This window comes from Pristiophorus japonicus, chromosome 1, assembly GCF_044704955.1.
Source record: "Pristiophorus japonicus isolate sPriJap1 chromosome 1, sPriJap1.hap1, whole genome shotgun sequence".
Taxonomy (NCBI): Eukaryota; Metazoa; Chordata; class Chondrichthyes; family Pristiophoridae; genus Pristiophorus; species Pristiophorus japonicus.
Genome location: NC_091977.1, coordinates 422191271 through 422215502, shown reverse-complemented (window position 1 = coordinate 422215502; position 24232 = coordinate 422191271). Strand labels below are relative to the sequence as shown.

Sequence of the window (24232 nt, the reverse complement as noted above, 5' to 3'; positions counted from 1 at the left end):
AAATGACAGAATTTGTTTTTGTTCTTCCAGTGGTAAGGGTTTTAGCAACAGACTGGCAGTAGGTTTGGTGTGACAGCAGTTAGTTTGTGATAGATCTACTTTTGTTTTCCTGTGACTGGGTAAAGACCATGCCATGCATTCTCGCAGTTGTTGTTTGATCACCAGCCTATAGGCTTATGGCATGAGGGGGACTGGAGGAGCAGGGGTGGGTGTGGGTGGGGGTGGGGGGTGGGGAGGGGGGGCAGGTAATGGAGGGATCCTGGAGCACATTGGCGGGCTTGAGCGGCTGATCAGAGAGTCAGAGGAGCATGGGGAGATGGGCCCAGGGAGCACATCGAAGGGTTGGAGCAGTTGATTGGGATGGTGTGGGGAGTCTGAAGCATATCGGAGGGCCAGAGAGGCTGATCGGGGTCCAGGAGCAGTATCAGAGAGCTGGAGAAGTACGGGAGGGGAGGTCCAGGGCATGATCGAAGGGCCAGAGTAGCACAGGGGGGACTAAAGCACATTGGGAGATGGGGGGGGGGGGGCAGTGGTGGAGAAGCATTGTGGGGGAGGCAAACGACATTGAGGGGCCAGAGCAGCATGGTGGGGGGAGGCCTGGAAGGGAGACTCGGAGGCCTCATGGGGGGTCTTCAATCGCAGGTGGAGTGTTAGGCAGGGATGCTGAATCCAGGAGGTAAGTGTAAATTTAAAATGGTGGTTAAATCCAAGGCATGCCTGCCTCATTATAATACTTAAATGGGCGACCCACCACCTGGGAGCATGTTGGCGCCCTGCCTCCCCCATCCTGCCTCCATTAAACCAGAAGTGGAGGCAGGTTCTGGTCGGGATTCAGATTTTTAAAACTTTAACTTCTCACCTGACCCCAACCCATTGTTTTTTGGGGATTAAGTTCCCCCCAGTGAGTTTATCCAGTGAACTGCTGAGCTATACAGACCAGAAAGGCCCCAGGTTCCTAGGTTTGTTGATCTCTTCCAGGGTAGTGGTATAATTGGCTTCAGTTCCCCTAAATTTGGGAGGTGAAAATCAGTCAATCCTTTTAGGTAAAAGTTCATTTTTGTCTTTATTTCAGTCATATAATGTTTGAATAGATTTATTACTGTAAAATTAATACTAATTTCAGCATTGCAGTTTATGATTTTAAAATCTGAGGGCCCTATTTACCATCTCTCTAAAATGGTAAAACTTATAGTGCTATGGAGAGAGAGAAGGCGAGTCGGATAATTAGATAGCTCTTTCATAGACCGGCACAGGCACGATGGGCTGAATTGCCCTCCTTCCGTGCTGCATGATTCCATGACTGTACTGAAAAAAAGCATTCTTTAAATAGAACAACTAGTTTGGTATTCTTACTCTTCCTTCCATTCCCAGTTTTTTTTGTTTACTCAGGTGCTCTTGTTTACTCCTTTCTCAGTCTCTCTTTTGGAACTGAGGAGCAGAGGAGCTGGGAGAGATTCTAATAAGAGTAAGGTTACAAGGTTAGATGGTTGAGCTATCTTAAATTTGGTATTGCAATGCCTGCAAGTATTTCTAGTACCTTTGCCAGCTCAAAGAAATAGACACCTGTAAACATTGTTGCTGCTATTGTGACTTCGTAACACTTACTGCTGTCCTTACTGTTACCACAATAACATTTGATAGAGACTCAAAGCTTTGTTCTTTATTACTAATATATATAAACAGTTAGGGTAGCTTAAATCCGAATCAACTATCAATTCAACTGTTTCACAATAACCTTACTTCAAATGTTAAACCAAGTGTGGAAGAGTGATCCACATTGACGAGTGAGCCTATGAAATGAGCTGTCATTGAGTTCAGAGCCAGCAGGTGGGTTGTAGATTTAAGGACTTCTTTTTTCTTTACCATGTGCTGACTTTGGAATCTTTAAGTAACAGGCTGGAGCCATAACTTGTAATCATAAAAATAACTGGATTTTCCAAGCTGAACATTTGGGGGGCCGAAATACACACTCGCTGTAAACGGGTCACACCTACCGCTTTTCTTGTGCTTTGGCCGCCACATCTTGCAAAATTCAGCTCTTTGTCGTTTTTTTTCGAGCGGGGTCGAAGTCGGGCATAATGGGGGCAGAAGTGGGGGCAGGCAGAGTGTCCGCTGCTGTCAGTCATCAGCATGGGCTTGTGACATCATCGCGCTAGCGCATCAACCCATCTCTCCCCTTCAGTTAAAGGGGAGAGCCGCTTAGAGCTCTGCAGCTTTTTAAGTTAGGTCCACTAGGCCACTAGGGAGGGTTTCAGCTGGGCCAATGGCCTATTGGCAGCCCAGCCGAACCCGGGGGCATAACTGTCGGGCCGACCTGGCAGTCGGCCAACAACAAAAAATAAGATGGCAGCCACAGCAATGCGCCCTCTCCTTTAATGGAGGCCGCACCACCATTTTACACATACTGCAAGCGCAGTGCACCGAATTTTGCATGCGGGGCGGGACATCGGCAGTGCACGCTTTCATGGCGCACTTAGGAGGATTGGCAACAGCGGGACGGAAGTGGGGACTGCCGGTAAAACCAACGGGAACAATTTTGCGAGCGCCGACAATTCGACTACAAATTGGTGACCATTCGACACCGCCATATGGCCGCCGCTTTCCGGCGGTAACAGGCCTTATCGGGAGGTTGAATTTCAGCCCCACGGTCTATTTAAACCATATCTTCAACTGAAGTGTAGCCTGTTCTCAGATCTAGTTTGGTTCATTCCTTTAATTTAAATATTGTACGTACACTTTATTACAACTACAGAAATTTTGAATGTTTATAATATCCCATCTGCACACAATAGGAAAGGGTTTTGAATTATATACTGCATGTGCGGGCAAAGTTTAGCTTAAGTAACTAAAATACATCCACCTAGTCAGCCCTTTCTTACATCAATAATCCAGAACATTTCATTGTTGCTATGAGGAATGGTAATATTCAACAGTCAAAATCATGCAGTTATAAGCATAAGGGCAAGTGCTCTGTAGGAAGTGTGCTGCATGGCAGATTACTCACTATCTGGTGGCACTCTCATTTTGTGAGGACAGCCTGAAAAGCTCCGGTGGTGAGGATACAGCCCAGTAATGTGACCACTGCCATCACAGCCTGGAGTTGGACACTTCGATTCTTTTTTGTCAGATCTAATAGAATCTTGTAAAAATCAGCAGAGCATTAGTAGTGAGTCAACTAACTAAAATACATCCATCTGGTCAGCCCTTTCTTACATCAATAATCCGGAACATTTAATGGTTGCGATGAGGAATGGTAATATTCAACAGTCAAAACCATGCAGTTATATGGATAAAGGCAAGTGCTCTTAAATATCCCTCAATGAAACATCGTTGGGAGGTGGGAAGGAGAGTATCCTCTTTGGGCGCGATCGATAATCCAGGCGCAAATTGCATTCAAAATTGTGTTAGTTTTCCAGATTGATTTTATGGTTCAAGTTTCCACTCAAACTCATTTACATAATCACAAACATAAGATTGTCCCTGAACCAGCGCAATCGGGCAGCGTTTTAGAACCTAATTGATTTTTTTTTCTTGCGCTAAAAAATATTCCTTGATGTATTTAAGAATAATAACCTGGTACAGTTTATTAATACAGCTCAAAATGGGTTTAATGCAAAAACTAAACATTTTAAATAAGTGTGCCTAGTCTGCCACCTGTGAGTAACCAGATTTTAAAAAGCTGATAATGACTGGAAAAAATTATATAGAAACATTTAATTGTTTCATTGATGTACAGTAGTCAGTTTAAATTTTTAAAACATAATTTAAAGCTTTTAACAGGTGCCTATTAGTGCCCTTGCACCTAAAAAAAAAAGCTTCATTTTACAATCCTTCCGAGGGGCTGCAAATGGGTGGAATTAGCGGACACGCGCCATGGCAATTCAATCAATCGGGGGCATGGCCAGTTTTGTGGGCGTTCTCGGTTTCCAGCACAATGTTTTTTAAACCATTGCAAAATATCATGGGCTAGAAATTGGCCAGCCTTGCACCCGTTTTTTCAGCGATATTTCGCTGTTTTTGGAGGAACAAGGTGATCAGGTAAATTGGCCAAAGTCTTGCGCCAGTGGTTTTAAAATACCACTGAAAAGTGGACCACCGTCGTGCAAGACGAAAAAAAGCCCGATTGCTTTAAATTGGCCATTCGGTGCACCCATATTCTGGATGAAAATAACCGCCCGAGAAAAGCTTGCGTTGCAGCCCCAGAAACAATGGTAAGTATGAAGACCTGCAAAAAGATAAGTTAAAGTTTTTATTTTTTAATTCTTTTTCAGCAATTCGCTAGATAACTGTCTTGTGAATATTCTGTGATATTTTTTGTGTGTTTTCCCCCCTCCCAGGGCCTGTCTTTTAGTGGTAACCGGCCTCAGACTAAAATTGGCGAGGACCACGGTCTCCGCCGCGAATCCTCGTGCAACACCAATTTTTACAGCTGGACACATTTTTTTGCCCATTTTAAGCCTTTAAAAAATGGCGGAGTGATTAGCGGTATTTTTGGCAAAAAATGCCGATAAAATACCGCAATCACCAATTTCTAGCCCATCATGTTTTGAACGTAACTTGCACCTGAAATTCCATGATCTTTTGCACTGGTTTGGCCGATTTCATCATATTGCACACCTACCCTTAGCTATAAGTTCTAATGTTGTTTGCAAACTGACACTATGCTTTACCTCAGTACATCTAAAACGTTTTCTAAACTGTAATCTCAGACTGTATTTCTGAAATGATTTACTAAAATTGACGAGGACCACGGTCTCCACCGCGAATCCTCGTGCAACACCAATTTTTACAGCTGGACACATTTTTTTGCCCATTTTAAGCCTTTCAAAAATGGCTCTGCTGAGTTCTAAATTTCTCCCAGTCCCCGGGTTCGCTGCTATTTCTGGCCAATTTGTATGCCACTTCCTTGGCTTTAATACTATTCCTGATTTCCCTTGATAGCTACGGTTGAGCCACCTTCCCTTTTTTATTTTTACGCCAGACAGGAATGTACAATTGTTGTAGTTCATCCATGCGGTCTCTAAATGTCTGCCATTGCCCATCCACTGTCAACCCCTTAACTATCATTCGCCAATCTATCCTAGCCAATTCACGCCTCATACCTTCAAAGTTAGCCTTCTTTAAGTTCTGGACCATGGTCTCTGAATTAACTGTTTCATTCTCCATCCTAATGCAGAATTCCACCATATTATGGTCACTCTTCCCCAAGGGGCCTCACACAACAAGATTGCTAATTAATCCTCTCTCATTACACAACACCCAGTCTAAGATGGCCTCCCCCCTAGTTGGTTCCTCGACATATTGGTCTGGAAAACCATCCCTTATGCACTCCAGGAAATCCTCCTCCACCGTATTGCTTCCAGTTTGGCTAGCCCAATCTATGTGCATATTAAAGTCACCCATTATAACTGCTGCACCTTTATTGCATGAACCCCTAATTTCCTGTTTAATGCCCTCCCCAACATCACTACTGCTGTTTGGAGGTCTGTACACAACTTCCACTAACGTTTTTTGCCCTTTGGTGTTCTGCAGCTCTGCCCATATAGATTCCACATCATCCAAGCTAATGTCCTTCCTAACTATTGCATTAATCTCCTCTTTAACCAGCAATGCTACCCCACCTCCTTTTCCTTTTATTCTATCCTTCCTGAATGTTGAATACCCCTGGATGTTGAGTTCCCAGCCCTGATCATCCTGGAGCCATGTCTCCGTAATCCCGATCACATCATATTTGTTAACATCTATTTGCACAGTTAATTAATCCACCTTATTACGGATAATCCTTACATTAAGACAGAAAGCCTTCAGGCTTGTTTTTTTAACACCCTTCGTCCTTTTAGAATTTTGCTGTACAGTGGCCCTTTTTGTTCTTTGCCTTGGGTTTCTCTGTCCTCCACTTTTCCTCATCTCCTTTCTGTCTTTTGCTTTTGTCTCCTTTTAGTTTCCCTCTGTCTCCCTGCATTGGTTCCCATCCCCCTGCCATATTAGTTTAACTCCTCCCCAACAGCACTAGCAAACACTCCCCCGAGGACATTGGATTGCAAAAGTTTCTATAGGTATGTAAAGAGAAAAAGGTTAGTAAAGACAAACATAGGTCCCCTGCAGTCAGAATCAGGGGAAGTCATAACGGGGAACAAAGAAATGGCAGACCAATTGAACAAGTACTTTGGTTCGGTATTCACTAAGGAGGACACAAACAACCTTCCGGATATAAAAGGGGTCAGAGGGTCTAGTAAGGAGGAGGAACTGAGGGAAATCCTTATTAGCCGGGAAATTGTGTTGGGGAAATTGATGGGATTGAAGGCCGATAAATCCCCAGGGCCTGATGGACTGCATCCCAGAGTACTTAAGGAGGTGGCATTGGAAATAGTGGATGCATTGACAGTCATTTTCCAACATTCCATTGACTTTGGATCAGTTCCTATCGAGTGGAGGGTAGCCAATGTAACCCCACTTTTTAAGAAAGGAGAGAGAGAAAAATCAGGGAATTATAGACCGGTCAGCCTAACCTCAGTAGTGGGTAAAATGATGGAATCAATTATTAAGGACGTCATAGCAGCGCATTTGGAAAGAGGTGACATGATAGGTCCAAGTCAGCATGGATTTGTGAAAGGGAAATCATGCTTGACAAATCTTCTGGAAATTTTTGAGGATGTTTCCAGTAGAGTGGACAAGGGAGAACCAGTTGATGTGGTATATTTGGACTTTCAGAAGGCTTTTGACAAGGTCCCACACAATAGATTAATGTGCAAAGTTAAAGCACATGGGATTGGGGGTAGTGTGCTGACATAGATTGAGAACTGGTTGTCAGACAGGAAGCAAAGAGTAGGAGTAAATGGGTACTTTTCACAATGGCAGGCAGTGACTAGTGGGATACCGCAGGGTTCTGTGCTGGGGCCTCAGCTGTTCACACTGTATATTAATGATTTAGACGAGGGGATTAAATGTAGTATCTCCAAATTTGCGGATGACACTAAGTTGGGTGGCAGTGTGAGCTGTGAGGAGGATGCTATGAGGCTGCAGAGTGACTTGGATAGGTTAGGTGAGTGGGCAAATGCATGGCAGATGAAGTATAATGTGGATAAAAGTGAGGTTATCCACTTTGGTGGTAAAAACAGAGAGACATACTATTATCTGAATGGTGGCAGGTTAGGAAAAGGAAAGGTGCAATGAGACCTGGGTGTCATGGTACATCAGTCATTGAAGGTTGGCATGCAGGTACAGCAGGTGGTTAAGAAAGCAAATGGCATGTTGGCCTTCATAGCGAGGGGATTTGAGTACAGGGGCAGGGAGGTGTTGTTACAGTTGTACAGGGTCTTGGTGAGGCCATACCTGGAGTATTGTGTACAGTTTTGGTCTCCTAACTTGAGGAAGGACATTCTTGCTATTGAGGGAGTGCAGCGAAGGTTCACCAGACTGATTCCCGGGATGGTGGGACTGACCTATCAAGAAAGACTGGATCAACTGGGCTTGTATTCACTGGAGTTCAGAAGAATGGGAGGGGACCTCACAGAAATGTTTAAAATTCTGACGGGTTTAGACAGGTTGGATGCAGGAAGAATGTTCCCAATGTTGGGGAAGTCCAGAACCAGGGGTCACAGTCTAAGGATAAGGGGTAAGCCATTTAGGACCGAGATGAGGAGAAACTTCTTCACCCAGAGAGTGGTGAACCTGTGGAATTCTCTACCACAGAAAGTAGTTGAGGCCAATTCACTAAATATATTCAAAAGGGAGTTAGATGAAGTCCTTACTACTAGGGGGATCAAGGGGTATGGCGAGAAAGCAGGAATGGGGTACTGAAGTTGCATGTTCATCCATGAACTCATTGAATGGCGGTGCAGGCTAGAAGGGCCGAATGGCCTATTCCTGCACCTATTTTCTATGTTTCTACGTTTATATACAGTAATTGTACTTCAATAATTCTGTAATGCTTAGTGTCTATTCCACACAAAAGCAATTACTCATGTCAGGTGGTTATCCATACATCCAACACAAAGTTATATTTTCTTGCCTTGAAAGGGATAGGCACTATTAACGTTCTCATGAATAAAGTACTCATGAATTTTAACAAAAAATAAAACTGAACCAGTTCTTAGAAAAAAGTAGTTAATAACAATTTAATCCAAATGAAACACAAAGGCTGTGTTTACCATACAACTGTAGCATCAGTGGAAAGTAGTTTATTTTTTTGGAAAGAATCTCAATCTGATTCATGCTAGAGTCAGCTTGGATGTTATCTCCATAGAAACATAGAAACATAGGGAACAAGTTTCGGCCTCAGTTGCTCCTGATTTTTTGGAGCAACTGGTGCAGAACGGAGTATCTTAGAAATTCAAATTCTCGGCATTTAGTTTGCTCCAGTTCTAGTCAGTTAGAACAGTTTCACTTTGGAACAGAATTTTTTTTTCAAAAGGGGGCGTGTCCGGCCACTTACGCCTGTTTTCAAAGTTTCGGCAGTGAAAACTTGCTCCAAACTAACTTAGAATGGAGTAAGTGAAGATTTTTGTTTGCTCGAAAAAACCTTGTCTACACTTTAGAAAATCAGGCGTAGGTTACAAATCAGGCGTAGGGAATGGTGGGGGTGGGGGGGCGTTTAATTGGGAAGTTTACAAACATTAAACACTTCAGTTTTACAAATAAAGAGCCATCATCAATAATAAATGATAAAAACATCAATAAATCAATCAAAAAAATTTACAAGAAATCATTTTTTTTTTAAATCAATAAATAAAACATTTTCTATTAACCGACTGCAGCACCGGGAGTCCTCCAACAGCGTGCTGGGATGCCCCGCCCCGCCCCCCCCAGTGTGTCTCTGTCAGTGTCTCTATCTCGCTGTCTGTCTGTCTGTGTGTGTCTCTCACTCTCTGTCTGTCAGTGTCTGTATTTCTGACAGCGAGGGGAGGGGGAGGAGGGGGGTAGAGGGAGAGACGGGGGGGGGCAGGGGGAGGGGAGGAGGGAGGCAGAGGGGGAGGTAGTGATGGGGAGAAGGGGGAGGGAAGGGGGAGAAGGGGGAGGGAAGGGGGAGAAGGGGGAGGGGGGAGGAGAAGGGGAAGGGGGGGAGGAGGAGAAGGGGAAGTGGGGAGGAGAAGGGGGGAGGAGTAGGGGAAAGGGGGGGAGAGGCGAAAGGGAAGGAGAAGGGGAAAGAGAAGGGGGGAGAAGAGGAAGGAGAGGGGGGGGAAAGGAAAGGAGAAGGTGGGAAAGGAGAAGGGGGGAAGGAGAAGGGGGGGGAAAGGAGAAGGGGGAAAGGAGAAGGGGGGAAAGGAGAAGGGCGGGGGGAAGAAGGGGGAGGGAGGCTGAACGGGCCGGGCCCAGGCCCAAGACTTCGGGCAGGGCACATCCCCAGCACCAGATTTACAGGTCGGTGGCGTTGGGTCGGGTCGGGTCCGGGGTCTGGCATCGGGAGCGCGGGTCGGGTCGGGGGGAGTGCGGGTCGGGGTGGGAGCATGGGTCGGGTCGGCGGGGGTGGGAGGGAGGAGGGAGGTCGGGTTGGTTTGGTTGGGGGGGGAGGAGGGAGGGAGCACGGGTCGGGTCGGGTCGGTGGGGGGCGCAGAGGGAGGTCGGGTCGGGTCGGTTAATGTCAGGGGCGGGGGGAGGGAGGTCAGGTTGGGTCGAGTCCAATCCGGGAGGGGGGGTGGCGGGAACGCGGGTCGGATCGGTGGGTGGTGGGAGGGAGGTTGGTTCGGTTCGGGTCGGTGGGGGGGGGGAGGGAGGGAGGGAGAGGGAGGTCAGGTCAGGTGGCGTGGGGGGGGGGGGGGAGCGCGGACCAGGTCCGGTCCGGAGGGTCGGGTCGGGTCGGGTCCGGGGGCGGGGGGGTGGGGGGTTGGGTCGGGTCGGGAGGAAGCAGGAGCTGGGCGTGGGAGGCAGCCTTATGCACACAGCCTTAGTGAGGCCATTCGGCCAGGGCTAGGGGCTGCGTGCTTCGGGCCCCTCCCACACAGTTTTGGGCGCCTGGAGCTACTGCACATGCGCGCCCACTGTAGCGCGCATGTGCAGAGGTCCCGGCACTGTTTTCAGCGCAGGGACCTGGCTCCGCCCCCTACAGCTCGTGCTGCACCACGCCCGGCTCCAGAGGACCAGCAGGGAGCCGGAGAATCTGTAAGTTTTTTAGGCGCACTTTGTGGCGCGAAAAATGGGCTTCCAGGTTGGGGCTGCGCCGTTCTAGGCGCGGCCCGAAACTTGGGCCCATAGAAATTCGGTGCAGGAGCAGGCCATTCGGCTCTTCGAGCCTGCACCGCCATTCAATAAGATCATGGCTGATCATTCAACCTCAGTATCCCTTTCCTGCTTTCTCTCCATACCCCTTGATCCCTTTGGCCGTAAGAGCCATATCTAGCTCCCTTTTGAATATATCTAACGAACTGGCCTCAACAACTTTCTGCGGTAGAGAATTCCACAGGTTAACGACTCTCTGAGTGAAGAAGTTTCTCCTCATCTCTGTCCTAAATGACTTACTCCTTATTCATAGACTGTGACCCCTGGTTCTGGAACTCCCCAGCAACGGGAACATTCTTCCTGCCTCTAACCTGTCCAATCCCGTCAGAATTTTATATGTTTCTATGAGATCTCCTCTCATTCTTCTAAACTCCAATGGATACGAGCCCAGTTGATCCAATCTCTCCTCATATGTCAGTCCTGCCATCCGAGAATCAATCTGGTGAATCTTTGCTGTACTCCCTCAATAGCAAGAACGTTTTTCCTCAGATTAGGAGACCAAAACTGAACACAATATTCCAGGTGTGGCCTCACCAAGGCTCTGTACAACTGCAGTAAGACCTCCCTGCTTCTATACACAAATCCTCTAGCTATGAAGGCCAACATGCCATTTGCCTTCTTCACCGCCTGCTGTACCTGCATGCCAAACTTCAATGACTGATGTACCATGACACCCAGGTCTCGTTGCACCTCCCCTTTTCCTAATCTGGCACCATGCAGATAATATTCTGTCTTCCTGTTTTTGCCACCAAAGTGGATAACCTCACATTTATCCACATTATACTGCATCTGCCATGCTTTTGCCCACTCATCTAATCTGTCCAAGTCACCCTGCAGTCTCTTAGCAGCTCACACCGCCACCCAGCTTAGTGTCATCTGCAAACTTGTAGATATTACATTCAATTCCTACATCTAAATCATTGATGTATATTGTAAATAGCTGGGGTCCCAGCACTGAACCCTATGGCAACCCAATGGTCACTGCCTGCCATTCTGAAAAGGACCCATTTATTCGGACTCTCTGCTTCCTGTCTGCCAACCAGTTCTCTATCCACGTCAATACATTACCCCCAATACCATGTGCTTTAATTTTGCACAATAATCTCTTGTGTGGGACCTGGTCAAAAACCTTTTGAAAGTTCAAATACACCACATCCACTGGTTCTCCCTTGTCCACTCTACTAGTTACATCCTCAAAAAATTCCAGAAGATTTGTCAAGCATGATTCCCCTTTCATAAATCCATGCTGACTTGGACCGATCCTGTCTCTGCTTTCCAAATGCGCTGCTATTTCATCTTTAATAATTGATTTCAACATTTTCCCCACCACCGATGTCAGGCTAACCGATCTATAATTCCCTGTTTTCTCTCTCCCTCCTTTTTTAAAAAGTGGTGTTACATTAGCTACCCTCCAATCCATAGGAACTGATCCAGAGTCAATAGAATGTTGGAAAATGATCACCAATGCATTCACTATTTCTAGGGCCACTTCTTTAAGTACTCTGGGATGCAGCCTATCAGGCCCTAGGGATTTATTGGCCTATTGATTCCATCAATTTCCCTAACACAATTTCCTGACGAATAAGGATTTCCTTCAGTTCCTCCTTTTCACTAGACCCGCGAACCCCTAGTATTTCCGGAAGGTTATCTGTGTCTTTCTTAGTGAAGACAGATCCAAAGTATTTGTTCAATTGTTCTGCTATTTCTTTGTTCCCCATTATAAATTCACCTGCTTCTGACTGCAAAGGATGTATGTTGGTCTTCACTAATCTTTTTCTCTTCACATATCTATAGAAGCTTTTACAGTCAGTTTTTATGTTCCCTGCAAGCTTCCTCTCATATTTTATTTTCCTCCTCCTAATTCGACCTTTTGTCCTCCTCTGCTGAATTCTAAAGTTATCGCAGTCCTCAGGTTTGCTGCTTTTTCTGGCCAATTTATATGGGGGAGAAATTGTGTCCTGCCCTGTTTGGGTGTGGTAACAGCCTGCCCCGCTTGCAATATTGGAGTTACCACTCCCAAGAGCAAGTGGAGTGTAAAATAACGCACTCCACTTACCCTATGGGGCGCAACCGGGTGGAAGGAATCCATGTAGCACTGCCACATATAAAGGGCCTTCCCCTTCATTAAATCAAGCTGTGTGCTGGGCTGCAAGATCGCGGCACAAACCCCGTGATCCACCATGCAGCGGGCCGCGACCCGTAAGTCGGAGGATTATTGTTTTTAAAGCACCAACTCCCCATTAAATTTCACCCACGAGTGGCCTACAGCCCGGTATGCGCCCCACAGAAGCTGTCACTGGCTGGCTATCGGTTACCACCGCCGTTAAACTCCCGCAGAATTTCACGGGAGTCATTAGCAGCACCGTGCCCAGGAAAAATGCTCTTTGAGGCCCATCAGCAGCCCCCCCTGCCCCGGGGCCACTAACAGGAAGCGCAAACACCCCGAATTTCTCCCCCATTGACTTTGTACTATCAGTGCAAGGCAAAACCTCTTTGCAATGACAGTACAGCTATCATGTAGTGCAACCTTAGGATCCAGTCCCATGATAATACAATGGTGCAAGATGTTAAACTTCAATCTACTCTGTCACAGAGTGTGGTTTGCATCCACAATTCCTCTTATATATTGTGGCTTCTGATTTGAATTGTACTGTTGTGGGAATCAAGAGTGGAGAAAAGCTATTTCATAAATGGAGGGAGGGAACATTGATATATTAGTCACTCCAGGTGCTCTTGTGCACCTTCTGAAGTGGCATTAATGGAGGGCTGAGAACAGATGTACAGGCAGGTATTTGTAGCACTCAGAAAAAGAAATGGAAGATACAATAGTTTGCAAGAAATAATATGCATGGGCAAAAGAAAAAGGTAGCATCCAGCTCTCCATCACTTCTAAGTGCTAGTCTCAAACACAAACAGGATTTGTGCAAAACTTTAAAAAGGGTTGGATTTTTGCCAGGTTTGTGACCGGGTTTTTGCCACGATTTGACCCAACGCAGCGAAAACCCGGTTGGCGGGATCCTCGGGTACCTCTTTGTGGCGGCGCTTTCACGTACTGCTGGGGAGAGGTGTGCCGACGTGAAACGACGTGCAACACCACAGATTGCATTACCGTTGTACTTTCGGCACTCTCTGCCGTGCCCAGAATACCGACAGGTCAAACCTGTCGGTGCAGCCCTGCCAACAGCGGTAATATGAAGACCTGCAAAAAAGTAAGTTAAAGGTTTTATTTTTAAATGATTTTTCAGCGATTTAGCAGGTAAGGGTTTTATGACTGTTTTTTGCTTTTTTTTGTTTCCCCCCCCACCTCCCAAGGTCTCTCTCGCAGTGCTACCGGCCTCGGACTAAAGTTGCCGAAACTCGCGGTTTGCGCCGCAAATCCTGGTTCAATGCCAACTTACAGATGTAAAGACCGATAGTTAGGCCTAAAAACGGAAGCGCAGCGAAATCGTTAATTTTGGCGTAAAACTACCGTTTTCACCGAAAACTGAAAATCCAGCCCGAAGACTTAATTCCTCCATCTGCAAGAACAAGCGTAAGGGAACCCGTGTCTGGTCTTGTAGCAAGTGATGGACTCACTGTCATTAACATGGGATTTTAAACCACAGTATTCACAGTTCAGACACATTTGTAGTGGCTCTTGCATGTTTTTTTCTAAATGCTTATAACTAAACTATTTGTTTGTTAATTCTACAACATACTCCCTGGGTTAATGGCACAGGAGTCTTGTCACAGGGGAAGGCAATTTATCTCAATTTATTACATATTCTGGGATAGATTTTCCATTTCTCTGGAGTATACACTCATCTTCTGCCCAGGTAATGGTGGGAGATCGAGTAAAATGCACAGAAACTCCAAACATCTATATTTTACTATGTTTCTTTTCAATAATTTAACTTACCCTTCCTTATGCCTTTTAAAAGTTCAGGTATTGAGCATTAGAGCACTAACACAGTCTCACAGAATTAGGCAAGAATACAGGTTCCATCACCATTTCACTCAATTTTCCATTTGAACTCTGCTAAGTGTGGAGATGTCTATAGATGCATCTAAGGGGAGGCTAGATAAGTACATGAGGGAGAAAGGAATAGAAGGTTATGCTGATAAAGTAGGATAGGAGGAGGTGAGTGAGGAGCATAAACACCAGTATAGACTAGTTGGGCTGAATGGTCTGTTTCTGTGCTATAAATTATATGTAATTCCATGTCGAGCGAAGGCTGGAATTTTTTCTCACAAGGAGTGAAGGGAATGCCCAAACTGTCCCCAAAAAGTGATGCAGTAACTGTTGATAAGAATGAATTATACTTTTTATATTACCCCACAACTAAGATAGTAACATTTGTTGACAAGAAGAGATAAAATATGCACTGACTTTCAAGGGGGTGAATTTCTGCAGGGGTTTTCCCAATCGTCTGCCATAACTTTGGTAGAAGAGCTGTGGACACCCTGGGGGAATGGCATGTAACTGACGTTTATGTCATTTTTCTGGGCTTTCCATAGCTCTTCTGCCGAAATGATGGCAACCCCATAGAAATTCACGCCCCCCCTCCATCTCCATATGGCAGCTGTTGCATTCGGGGATTCAAGTTCTACGCTATAGAATTGAACCATGGTCATAATTGATACTAAAACTCACCCGTCCTGACTGAGCAAGTTTTATCATTGCCAGCCACTAAATGGAGCACTACATGGCAGTGAAGCACTCTATCTCTGAGGGAGAAAAGATTTAGCAGGACCAATCTCATCCACATCCTATCATACAGCAGCACTGACTTTGGATACAAGAAATCCAAAAAGAATAAATTAATTTTAAAGAGTGAATTGAAAATTGTTTCTTTAAAAAAGGCAGTTTACCTCTGCTGGAGTAATTCTTTCGGATGCCAATATCAATGATTTTGCAATGTTGCCTTTCTGCAGTTAGCTTCTCTAGTAAGATCCTTTCAGTTTCTTTGTGTGTTCCCTTTATGATGTATCCCTGCTCTGCCTGCAGAGCAATAGCCTGTTCCAAGAGACTGAGGTTCCCCTTTGCTGTGTCAAAATCTTCTGAATCTTCTGTGGTTGTGGATATCTGAGAAGTGCAATCGTCATCAGTCTTTGGAGACCCCATCTTACTGACAGAAATGTCTGGCTTTGAATGTTGTGCTTCTCCAATATTGTTAACTCTGTTCTGGTAGGCAGTCTCTTGTGAGGCAACCTCTGTTATCTCAATTTCCTTCCCTCTTGCTTCTAAAATGTCTCTAGGTTTACAGCCCACACTATAAGCTTGGACTGCAATGGGTTTGAACTCGCTTATGTTCGAAGGTTTTGATAAATCTTGGGGCTGGTCACTGTTATCATAAATATTTTCAGAAAGTATTCGATTATTTTCCCCACAGGAATAATGTAGTACAATTTCTTTCTCACATACAGGTGTTTTATCTTTAGGTAAGATTTCAGATGCATGACTTTCATCTGCATCACTTTCTCCCTCTAAAGACTGTACCCCACTGTCATTTAAATTGCTTTCAGTGGATCTCTGTATTGCTGCATCTTCTGCTATTTTCCCCAGATCTTGAAGTGATTTAGCTACAAGCTCCTGATAGCTGTTAAAATCATCACTATTATTGTTGGTATCTTTCTCTGGAAGGTCCATTTGAGGATTTTCATGTGCTGAATGCAGAAGTCTGTTTTCTAGAAAACAAACAAATTGTTAGAAAGTTTTTTCAATAAACTACACTGATTCTTTTTGCTTTGCATTTTATTCCTTCATCTTCCGAAGATATTAACTCTTGATGGGAAATGGTTCCACAGCCTCCTGGTACCTTGCATAACTGACTATTCTTCATGCATTAGCCTTGTCAGTGAGCGTTATCATGCTATTCTACTACTGTAGGCACCACAGTCAAGCCTCACCTTGTCTTCACCTAGCACCCACACACATGATTAGTGATCAAGAACAAGGAGCAAGGCTCATTCTTTTTTCTAACCTAAGGCTCAGAACACTGAGACCAATTGTAGCACTCCAACCACCGTTGTGGTTGTGATCAGCCAACCAGACATTGACTGGGGAGTGAAAGCCTGATCTGCATGGCTCAGTATCTACACAGGATACACATTTATCCAATCATTCATTGGAGGAGATCCATCTTTAAATGATTGGCAATTCATTCGAACAAAGAAGACTAAGAGGACACTAATATAAAAGCAAAATACTGCGGATGCTGACGAAGGTCATTGACCCGAAACCTTGACTCTGCTTCCTCTCCAAAGGAGCTGCCTGACTTGCTGAGATTTCCAGCGTTTTCTGTTTTAAGACTAAGAGGACATCTGATGGAGCTGTTCAAAATTCTGAGTATTTTGTAGTAAGGTAAATCAGGAATGAACTATTTCTACTGGTCAGTGAATTGGTAACTAGAGGGTATAAATTTAAGATCATCACAAAGTGGGGCGAGGAAAACGTATTTACACGGAGGGTTGTTAGAATAGTGGTGAAAGCAGAATCATTACTAGCTTTTAAAAGATAAGTGGATAAATATTTGGAAAAGAGAAATTTAAAAGAAAAATGCAGTTGGGTTGATCTCCTGTGGCGTGCAAATGTGAATTGAAGATTTATTTTCAGGTGATGTGGAATTAGAGGGTCAGGGATATTTGGAGCAGAATGTGCAGGTGTAATTCAGTTACAATTTTAAAATCATACTTTCTATCCTTATTCATATCATACTTTTATTTGCTATTATTTAAAATATAATAACAAAGTTTCTGCTCAGTACAGGCTGGGCAGCTGGACCATGTAGTGGGCAATGTTCCCTCTAATTTTTTTTGGACCACACGGCCCCTTTGGCGGGCTACATGGGCTATTCAAAATTCCGCACATGTGCGGTTTTTCTATGTAAAAACCGTCTCACCGGATGCATAGGACCTGCAGAACACTTCCTGGCCGCATGGCCGCACAACTTAAAGGAAATGTTGGTGGTGTGAGGGTGTAATCAGAGCACGATAAATCTATGTAGGCACTTTCTGTTATAAATGTGGACGTAGGGATTTATAATGGAAGAAGTTGATTATAAAAGAGTCACAAAAACGTGACAACAGAATGTAAGATTTTGTAGAGGATGGCCATAATCATTACCTTCGAGACATGCTGGCAGCGGGGGGTCCCTGGATCACGTTAGGAATCCGAAAGTTGGAGAGGCGTGTTTTGAAGTGGCTTTTTAACACAGCCACTGCAATTGAATCAGATTTCCGGATTTCCCGAACAATTAGCAGGAGCAGGCGTGACGACGTCACACATGACTCCAATTCAGCTGAGGTATTTATAGGAACAATGCACAGATGACAGTTGAACGTTGGTGGAGGTGCAAGAGAGGTTGTCGGGGGAGAGAGTAGATTGTGTTAATACTGAGTTGCTTGTTGGTAAAAAAAATTATATTGCTGAATAATCAAAAATGCAGGTGCAACACCAATAAGCTGCCCAAGATTCAGTGATACCTCCCTGGAAATCCTGCTCCAAGGAGTCAGGGCCCGCAGGGACATCCTGTTCCCTGCTGACAGGAGCAAGAGGCTTGCTGCCGAGAATAAGAAGGCATGGCTGGAGACCTCGGCAGAAATGAGCAGCAGGAATGTGGCAGCTGGGTCGTGGATCCAATGCAAGAAGCATTTTAATGACCTCATGAGATTTGGAAAGATGGGTACAATGCCACATTCAACTACATCCTGATGTGTGTGTCAACCACACACCCTCACTATGCTTTCTGAAGCCTACTCCGGCACATCACTCCTCATTTCAGCCTACCCTGCAGGTGCACCCATCCCTAACTGTCTGTGCACCGACTCACATCCTCATCTGACTATCCACCACTGATACGCACCCTCATATTAATGCAATGTCATGCCTCTCCCTCATAGTCACCCTCTATAGATGTTACCCATCTATCCCTTCACTCATTCCATGACTCTCACTCAAAGATCTCTTGTTTCCCTCCTTGCAGGAGAAGAGAGCGCAGAACACGAGGGAGAAGCACAGAACTGGAGGTGGCCCTCCAGTAATGATACCACTGACTGCAACAGAGAAGGAGATACTGGAGATAAGGGTGTATAAATTCAGTGCCGACAGAAAGCTGGCACACTTACTGCCTTTGTCCCGCAATTACCACTGCTATAGTTGCAACGGCCAATGAATCGATTTTCACCTTTTTAAAAAAAAAATGTCCTCCAGCCTTAATTGCCCTTCCGAATTGGTACATTGCAGTGGAGTAGATGGGTTGATTGGGACGCTATTCACGCGGGGAAATTCATCCGTATGGTGATTTGCAGCCAGCTGCTCCCTGTTTGCAGCTAGGCCCTGAGGAGGTGCCGGAGCTGTCGGAAGTGGTGAGGAGCGTGGAGGAGTCCGCCTCCCACATAGTTGACAGCTCTGCGCACTCCATGGATCTGGATCTGCATGGTCTCTCTGGGAGTCCACCATCGCCCGCACACTGGCAATGATGGGCTCCATGGAGTGCGCAGAGCTGTCGACTATGTGGGAGGTGGACTCCTCCACACTCCTCACCACTTCCGACAGCTCCGGCACCTTTGCAGTGACCCCAACATCTGGGAATGCATGGTCTCCACCCTTCTTTCGTAAGCCCCAGCATCGATGGGCTCGTCTGAGCCCTCCTCAGCAGAACTCCGGTGAGGTCTCGCTGCCCCCACCCCCTCCGCCTCCCCCCGGAGAGATGGCACCTGAGGTTGCCTAGCCCCATCACCATGCTACAGCCCACTAGGCCCCGGTGCAACACCCAGTGCAGATCCCTGTATTATGTGAACTGCATTGGACCGTGTACTCCCAGTATCTGAGCTGGCGCGTGTAGGTGGAAACAGTGACGAGGTGCTGTCAGCAGTTTCCTCCTCTTCCTCTTCCTCATGGGACATGTCCTCAAAAGATGGAGTGAGATCCAGGGTGTCAGCAATGCCGGAGTCCTCAATGTCATCAATGCTGTCAGGATGTAGATCTCTATCATTGTCAGCAAGGGTCTCCTCCACTCCTCCAGTTCTGGCAACTGTCTTTCAGGAGGATCCTCTCTCTTCCTTCGGTTGCCATGGCCTCTCATCTGCAAGCATCTACAGGAGAAGGGCTGTCAAGAGGGGAAGGTAGGGCATTGACGCATGGAACCTGCAACTCGCAGGTGATGTGGAAGCTGCCATTGCAGCACAGGCGCAAGGGAACGAGCGTATCGGTGCTGGTTTGGAGAGGATAGATCCGGCCTTGGAAGCTCAGAATGCTCTTATACACTTTGTGCGGAGCGTCTAACTGCTGTCAAATCTGGTGGCTTTGAGACTGTGGCAGCTTTCATGCAATCTCAGCTTGATGCCACCCGACACCTCACTGTTGCCTTTGTGGCAGGGTCCACCACGGGCCACGCGGGACTTTCCGGTGTGGCGCCACAGCACCGACCTGAGCTCCCTCAGATTGGTGGTGGTGGTAATGTGCCGCCCTCTGTGAGTGACTCAGGCTCCTCGGACCAGGATACGGATGACAGCAGGATCACAGCATTCCTGGCTCCAGTCCTGTCACTCCGCCAGTGCCTTCACTCATGGCCTCGCCCGAGCCAAGCCAGACTGAACCCTCCCAGGCGGGTGCTCACCAGTCTGCAGCCGGGCCTTCTCGGCCCAAAGCTGCTCAAGGACATCATAGAAGGACCTCTGCAGCTTCCACACAGGAACACAACAGTCTTCCCAGACCCCTGAGGCAGCCACAGGGGAGACACTAAGGCAGAGTAGCAGGGTAGGCACGCATAAGAGGGGTTATATGGACATGCACAAGGGTGGCAAATGATGTATAGATGTTACTTTTCTGCACTGGTTTTTGTTGTATTAGTTGTTTGGAGTGTTTTTGATGATGTATTAAATCTTTATTTTTTGTACTTATATCTGGGCAGGTGCATAATGTGACGGTGGGCAATTATGTATCAAGGCACTCATTGGGATGGCCATGGAAAGTAGAAGATGAAGGTTCATATAGGGGTGAAGTTATCGCAATCTAGCAGCAATCAGATGTGTCTACACTTCACTTGCAGGGTTGGGATGGCGCCGACACCTGCTGGGTAGCTCGCGATGCGCATCCTGGTCCTCCATCTCCTCTTCTTCTTCCTCCTCCTCCTCCTCCTCCTGCTGCTGCAGCACCACCTCCTGAGGTGGTACTGCTGGATCGACCTCCAGATGCTGTCCCCTCATGACAGCCAGGTCATGCAGCATGCAGCAGACGACCACAAATATGGAGACCAGTTCAGGCGAGTACTGCAATGTGTCACCAAAGCAGTCAAGGCAACGGAACCTTTGTTTCAGCATGCCAATGCAGTGCTCAATGATGCACCTGATGCCTGAATGAGCATCGTTATAGGCATGCTCAGCCACAGTCCTGGGGTTGTGAAGTGGAGTGAGCAGCCAAGTGGACAGGGGATACCCCTTATCCCCAAGCAGCCACTCACAGTCCTGGTTTGGACCAGTGAAGAGGGTGGGCACACTACTCTGGCGCAGGAAGAAGGCATCAGGGCTGCTGCCTGGATACCTGGCATCAACTACCTGGCTCACCGGCATTGACTAATGAGAGAGAGGAAAAAAGGTTTGCTCACTCAGCAAAAAGTCTCACAAGGCTGCTGCCGTTTTTCCAAAGTTCCACAAAAGTCCACGAACACTTTTGCTCAACAACAACCCAATTGTAACACATCAGTTGGTGGTCTTCAACAGTGCACACACACGGGGGCAGCGCGGCAGTGGAGTGCATTTGATTGCGTCATCACTGCCGCCATGGAAATCAGCCGATCAGCCCAAAAACTGCTGCGGTAAAATTTGGTCATGGCAGCCAATTGACAGCAAAGCGGCGTCCATTGGATTCCGCTGCATGGCCGCCGCAAACGGGCAGCAACGGCCCTTATCGGGACCCTTAATTTCTGCCGCAAGCAATGTTAACGAACTACTGGCAGTGGGAGATGAAGAGAAACTACCTGGTGAAAGAATTAACAACCACATGGCATACAACAGTCGCTCATGTTGACTTGATGTCAGCAGCCAGCGAAATATGATCATGTGCATAATGGTCACTTGAAACATTCTTATCATAACAGTTCTAATTCATGTCTTTACTCTTCCACTGGCCAACCAAGTCCTCCCAGACAGTCCAGCCAGACGAGGAAGAAAACTCCTCAAAGGAAGTTGCAGACTAAGGATGCACCATCACAGGACCCATGCACACCAAGCACCAGCGCAGATACACACTCATTGGTGGGTCCACTAAGTCAGAAAGTAGTGTTGTCACCTGGTGTTTCACACATCACATGTGAGCAAGAGCAGATGGTGGAGACAGGGACAGCAGTGGAGAGTCCTCGCCGGTGGGCGCAGGATGCTTCAAGCACTGTTTAGCTGGACAAAGATGCTGGACATCGAGGGCCATTGACAAAGCGGATGATTCTGGAGGAGCAATAAAAATTCCAGAGGCTCTAGCAGTATTTCCAGCTGCGATGTGATTGCTTGCAAGGAAAATGGAGGAGTCTGTCTCCAACATGACTGGCAAGATGTCGCTTCCATGGCTATGACGCGTTCATCCATGGAAATGGCGGCCACCTGCATGGAGCATCAAACGCGGTATTGAAACGAGTGCATGCTTTCTCTCACTAACAGCATGCACACTCTGAATGCCACCTTAACTAGGATGTTTAGAAACCTCGGGCTGTTCATCGCCTCACTGATGTGCAGCAAAGTGCTCGCCAGCTCCTTGCTAGCAAGGAAGTGCGAGTGGGCCAAGAGAGGAAGAATGGTGAAAGGGGACATGGAAGTGTGGATTCTGCTCAAAGTGCTCCCATTTCTCCTCCGTGAGAGTCCCACATGCTGCCTCATGTCCCAATGACTGAGTCTGCCCCTGCACAGGTGCAGGAGGAGCAGTCTTTGGTGGGGCCCTCATTGGCTCTAAAACCCAGAGGATGTCAGCCAGAAGTATCTAATCAGATAGAGCAGGAAAGGGAACAGCCCGTCTCTACCTCTGCTGAAGCCACTGAGATTGCATGACATAAAAATGGTAGGAAGAGGAAGATAAAAGAATTATAGATACACAAGGGTATGCACATGGTTGTGCTACAAAATTGTTAAGTTTCTGTTTACTTTTTGAACCACATAAAATTATTTGTTTGTACCACTTTCCTGTCTTGTCCAATTTTGACTGCTCCCTGGCAAGTGGCCTTGTCAGTTGGAGTGAATGGTGAGACATTACTTAACCTCGAGCAATGGGTGTGTGTGACAGGAATAGTTTGGTCATTTTAGGACTACTTTGTGGTGAGGGCAGAGGGTGGGGTGGCGTGGTGTGTAATGTCTGTAGCTCCGCACTGTGGTCTTATGGTGTTACTGCAACCAGAGTGTTTAATAAAGAAGCAGACTTCTAGAGAGTTCCGGAAAGCTGCTCCATCTTAAAAAGCTTGTATACCGTGTGCTCTGTGAATCGATCACAAATGGCAACAACAAATGGGATAATCGGATAAGACAAAGCTGAAATTTTTGATGGTGAAGGATTCAGCCAGCTGACAGAGAGACTTTGGCAGCTTCTCTGTTTTGATTACAGCTCCAAATTTGAGGTAAATTAGGAGCACACTGTTAGAACTGCCAGAGTCAAAATGGCTGCACCTATGGGACATTTAGGGGAATATAAATGCAACCGGGAAAGGTTCAAAGCATATGTGGGTCGGCTAGAAATGTATTTAACTGCAAATAACATAATCGAAGTCCCAGAGGATGCAGAACCGGGCTGTGTTGGAAGGGAAAAGAGTTATTTTCTGAACTGAAGCTGGCCCTGAGTTGTATGAAATGCTGATAAATTTGCTTGTGCCTGCTGAGCTGAAGGACACAATGCTTAAGGAGATTTTAACTAAGTTGGAACAGCACTACAACGCCGTACTCATGGAAATTGCTGAAAGCTAACAAAATCAAAATCAAAAGACCGATGAAACATAGAAACATAGAAACTATCAGTGAGTACATTGTAGCATTAAAAAAGCTATCTATTCACTGTAATTTCGGAACCTTTCAGAACCGAGCATTGCAGGACGGTTTTGTTTGTGGGATAAAAAATGATGCGATGAGAAGAAAGTTATTGACAACGCCTGACTTGACTTTTGATGTAGCTTGTCAGACAGTTAGGTCAATACGCATGGCCGACCAGTATTCCTGAGAATTTCATACTATTTTCAGTCGTCAGACAACTGAGGTGAATCGCCTGCAGGTTCAAAGTAGAAGGCGGTGGGGGCCCAAAGTCTCGGAAACTGGAAATTGTAACAAAGCATTGAAGTCCTGCTATCGGTGCCTGGGACAACACATTGCTCAAAGTTATCCATATGTGAAGGCAGAGTGTTTCTTCTGCAGGAAAACTGGGCATCTTGTGAAGGCATGCCGACTGATGGGTAAACCAGCTTTCAAAGCTAGGAGCAGAAATCCCCAGAGACTATAGCATGAAAGAACAACAACAGGACGAGGAGATGTTAGAGTTAAACATCATCAGGAGCATAAGGTTAATGGACAGCGATTCAAGAAGTATTATAATCCACATAGATGTTGCGGGATTCAAGATACCCATGGAAATCGACACGGGTGCATCTGTGAGTGTAGTACTGGAGTCGCTATACCGCGACAAATTATGTGATTTCCTACTGGAGAAATCCAAGATAAAGCTGCGAGGCTACTCAGGAGAGAACATTCCTGTGGTAGGTCGTATCACCGTACCAGTGAAATACAAGGATTAAGTTCAGAGCTTGCCTCTAATAGTAGTGAAAGGAGACAAGCCTGCCTTACTAGGAAGAACTTGGTTGGGATCACTGAAGCTGGATTGGAGTGAGATTATTTGTGTTGAAACAAGATTTGTATCAATGGATGATGTCATCAAGAATTATCCAAAGATGTTCTGTGAAACTGGCTGTCCGATCCAAGGCTTCAAGGCGAGTGTCAGGGTACAGAAGGACGCTAGATCAGTTTACCGCAAGCCATGTTCCATACCATATGCACTCAAGGAAAAAGTTGAGTAAGA

General features: G+C 46.2%; 1 protein-coding gene across 1 annotated transcript in view; it reads right to left on the bottom strand.

Annotated features, from left to right (window-relative positions):
- Positions 1-24232, bottom strand: part of st18 (ST18 C2H2C-type zinc finger transcription factor) — a 262573-nt gene that overhangs the window by 111801 nt on the left and 126540 nt on the right. The window contains 2 exon segments of the mRNA XM_070875837.1: positions 3005-3139; positions 15067-15882. Coding sequence (XP_070731938.1) covers positions 3005-3139; positions 15067-15882 — 951 coding nt within the window.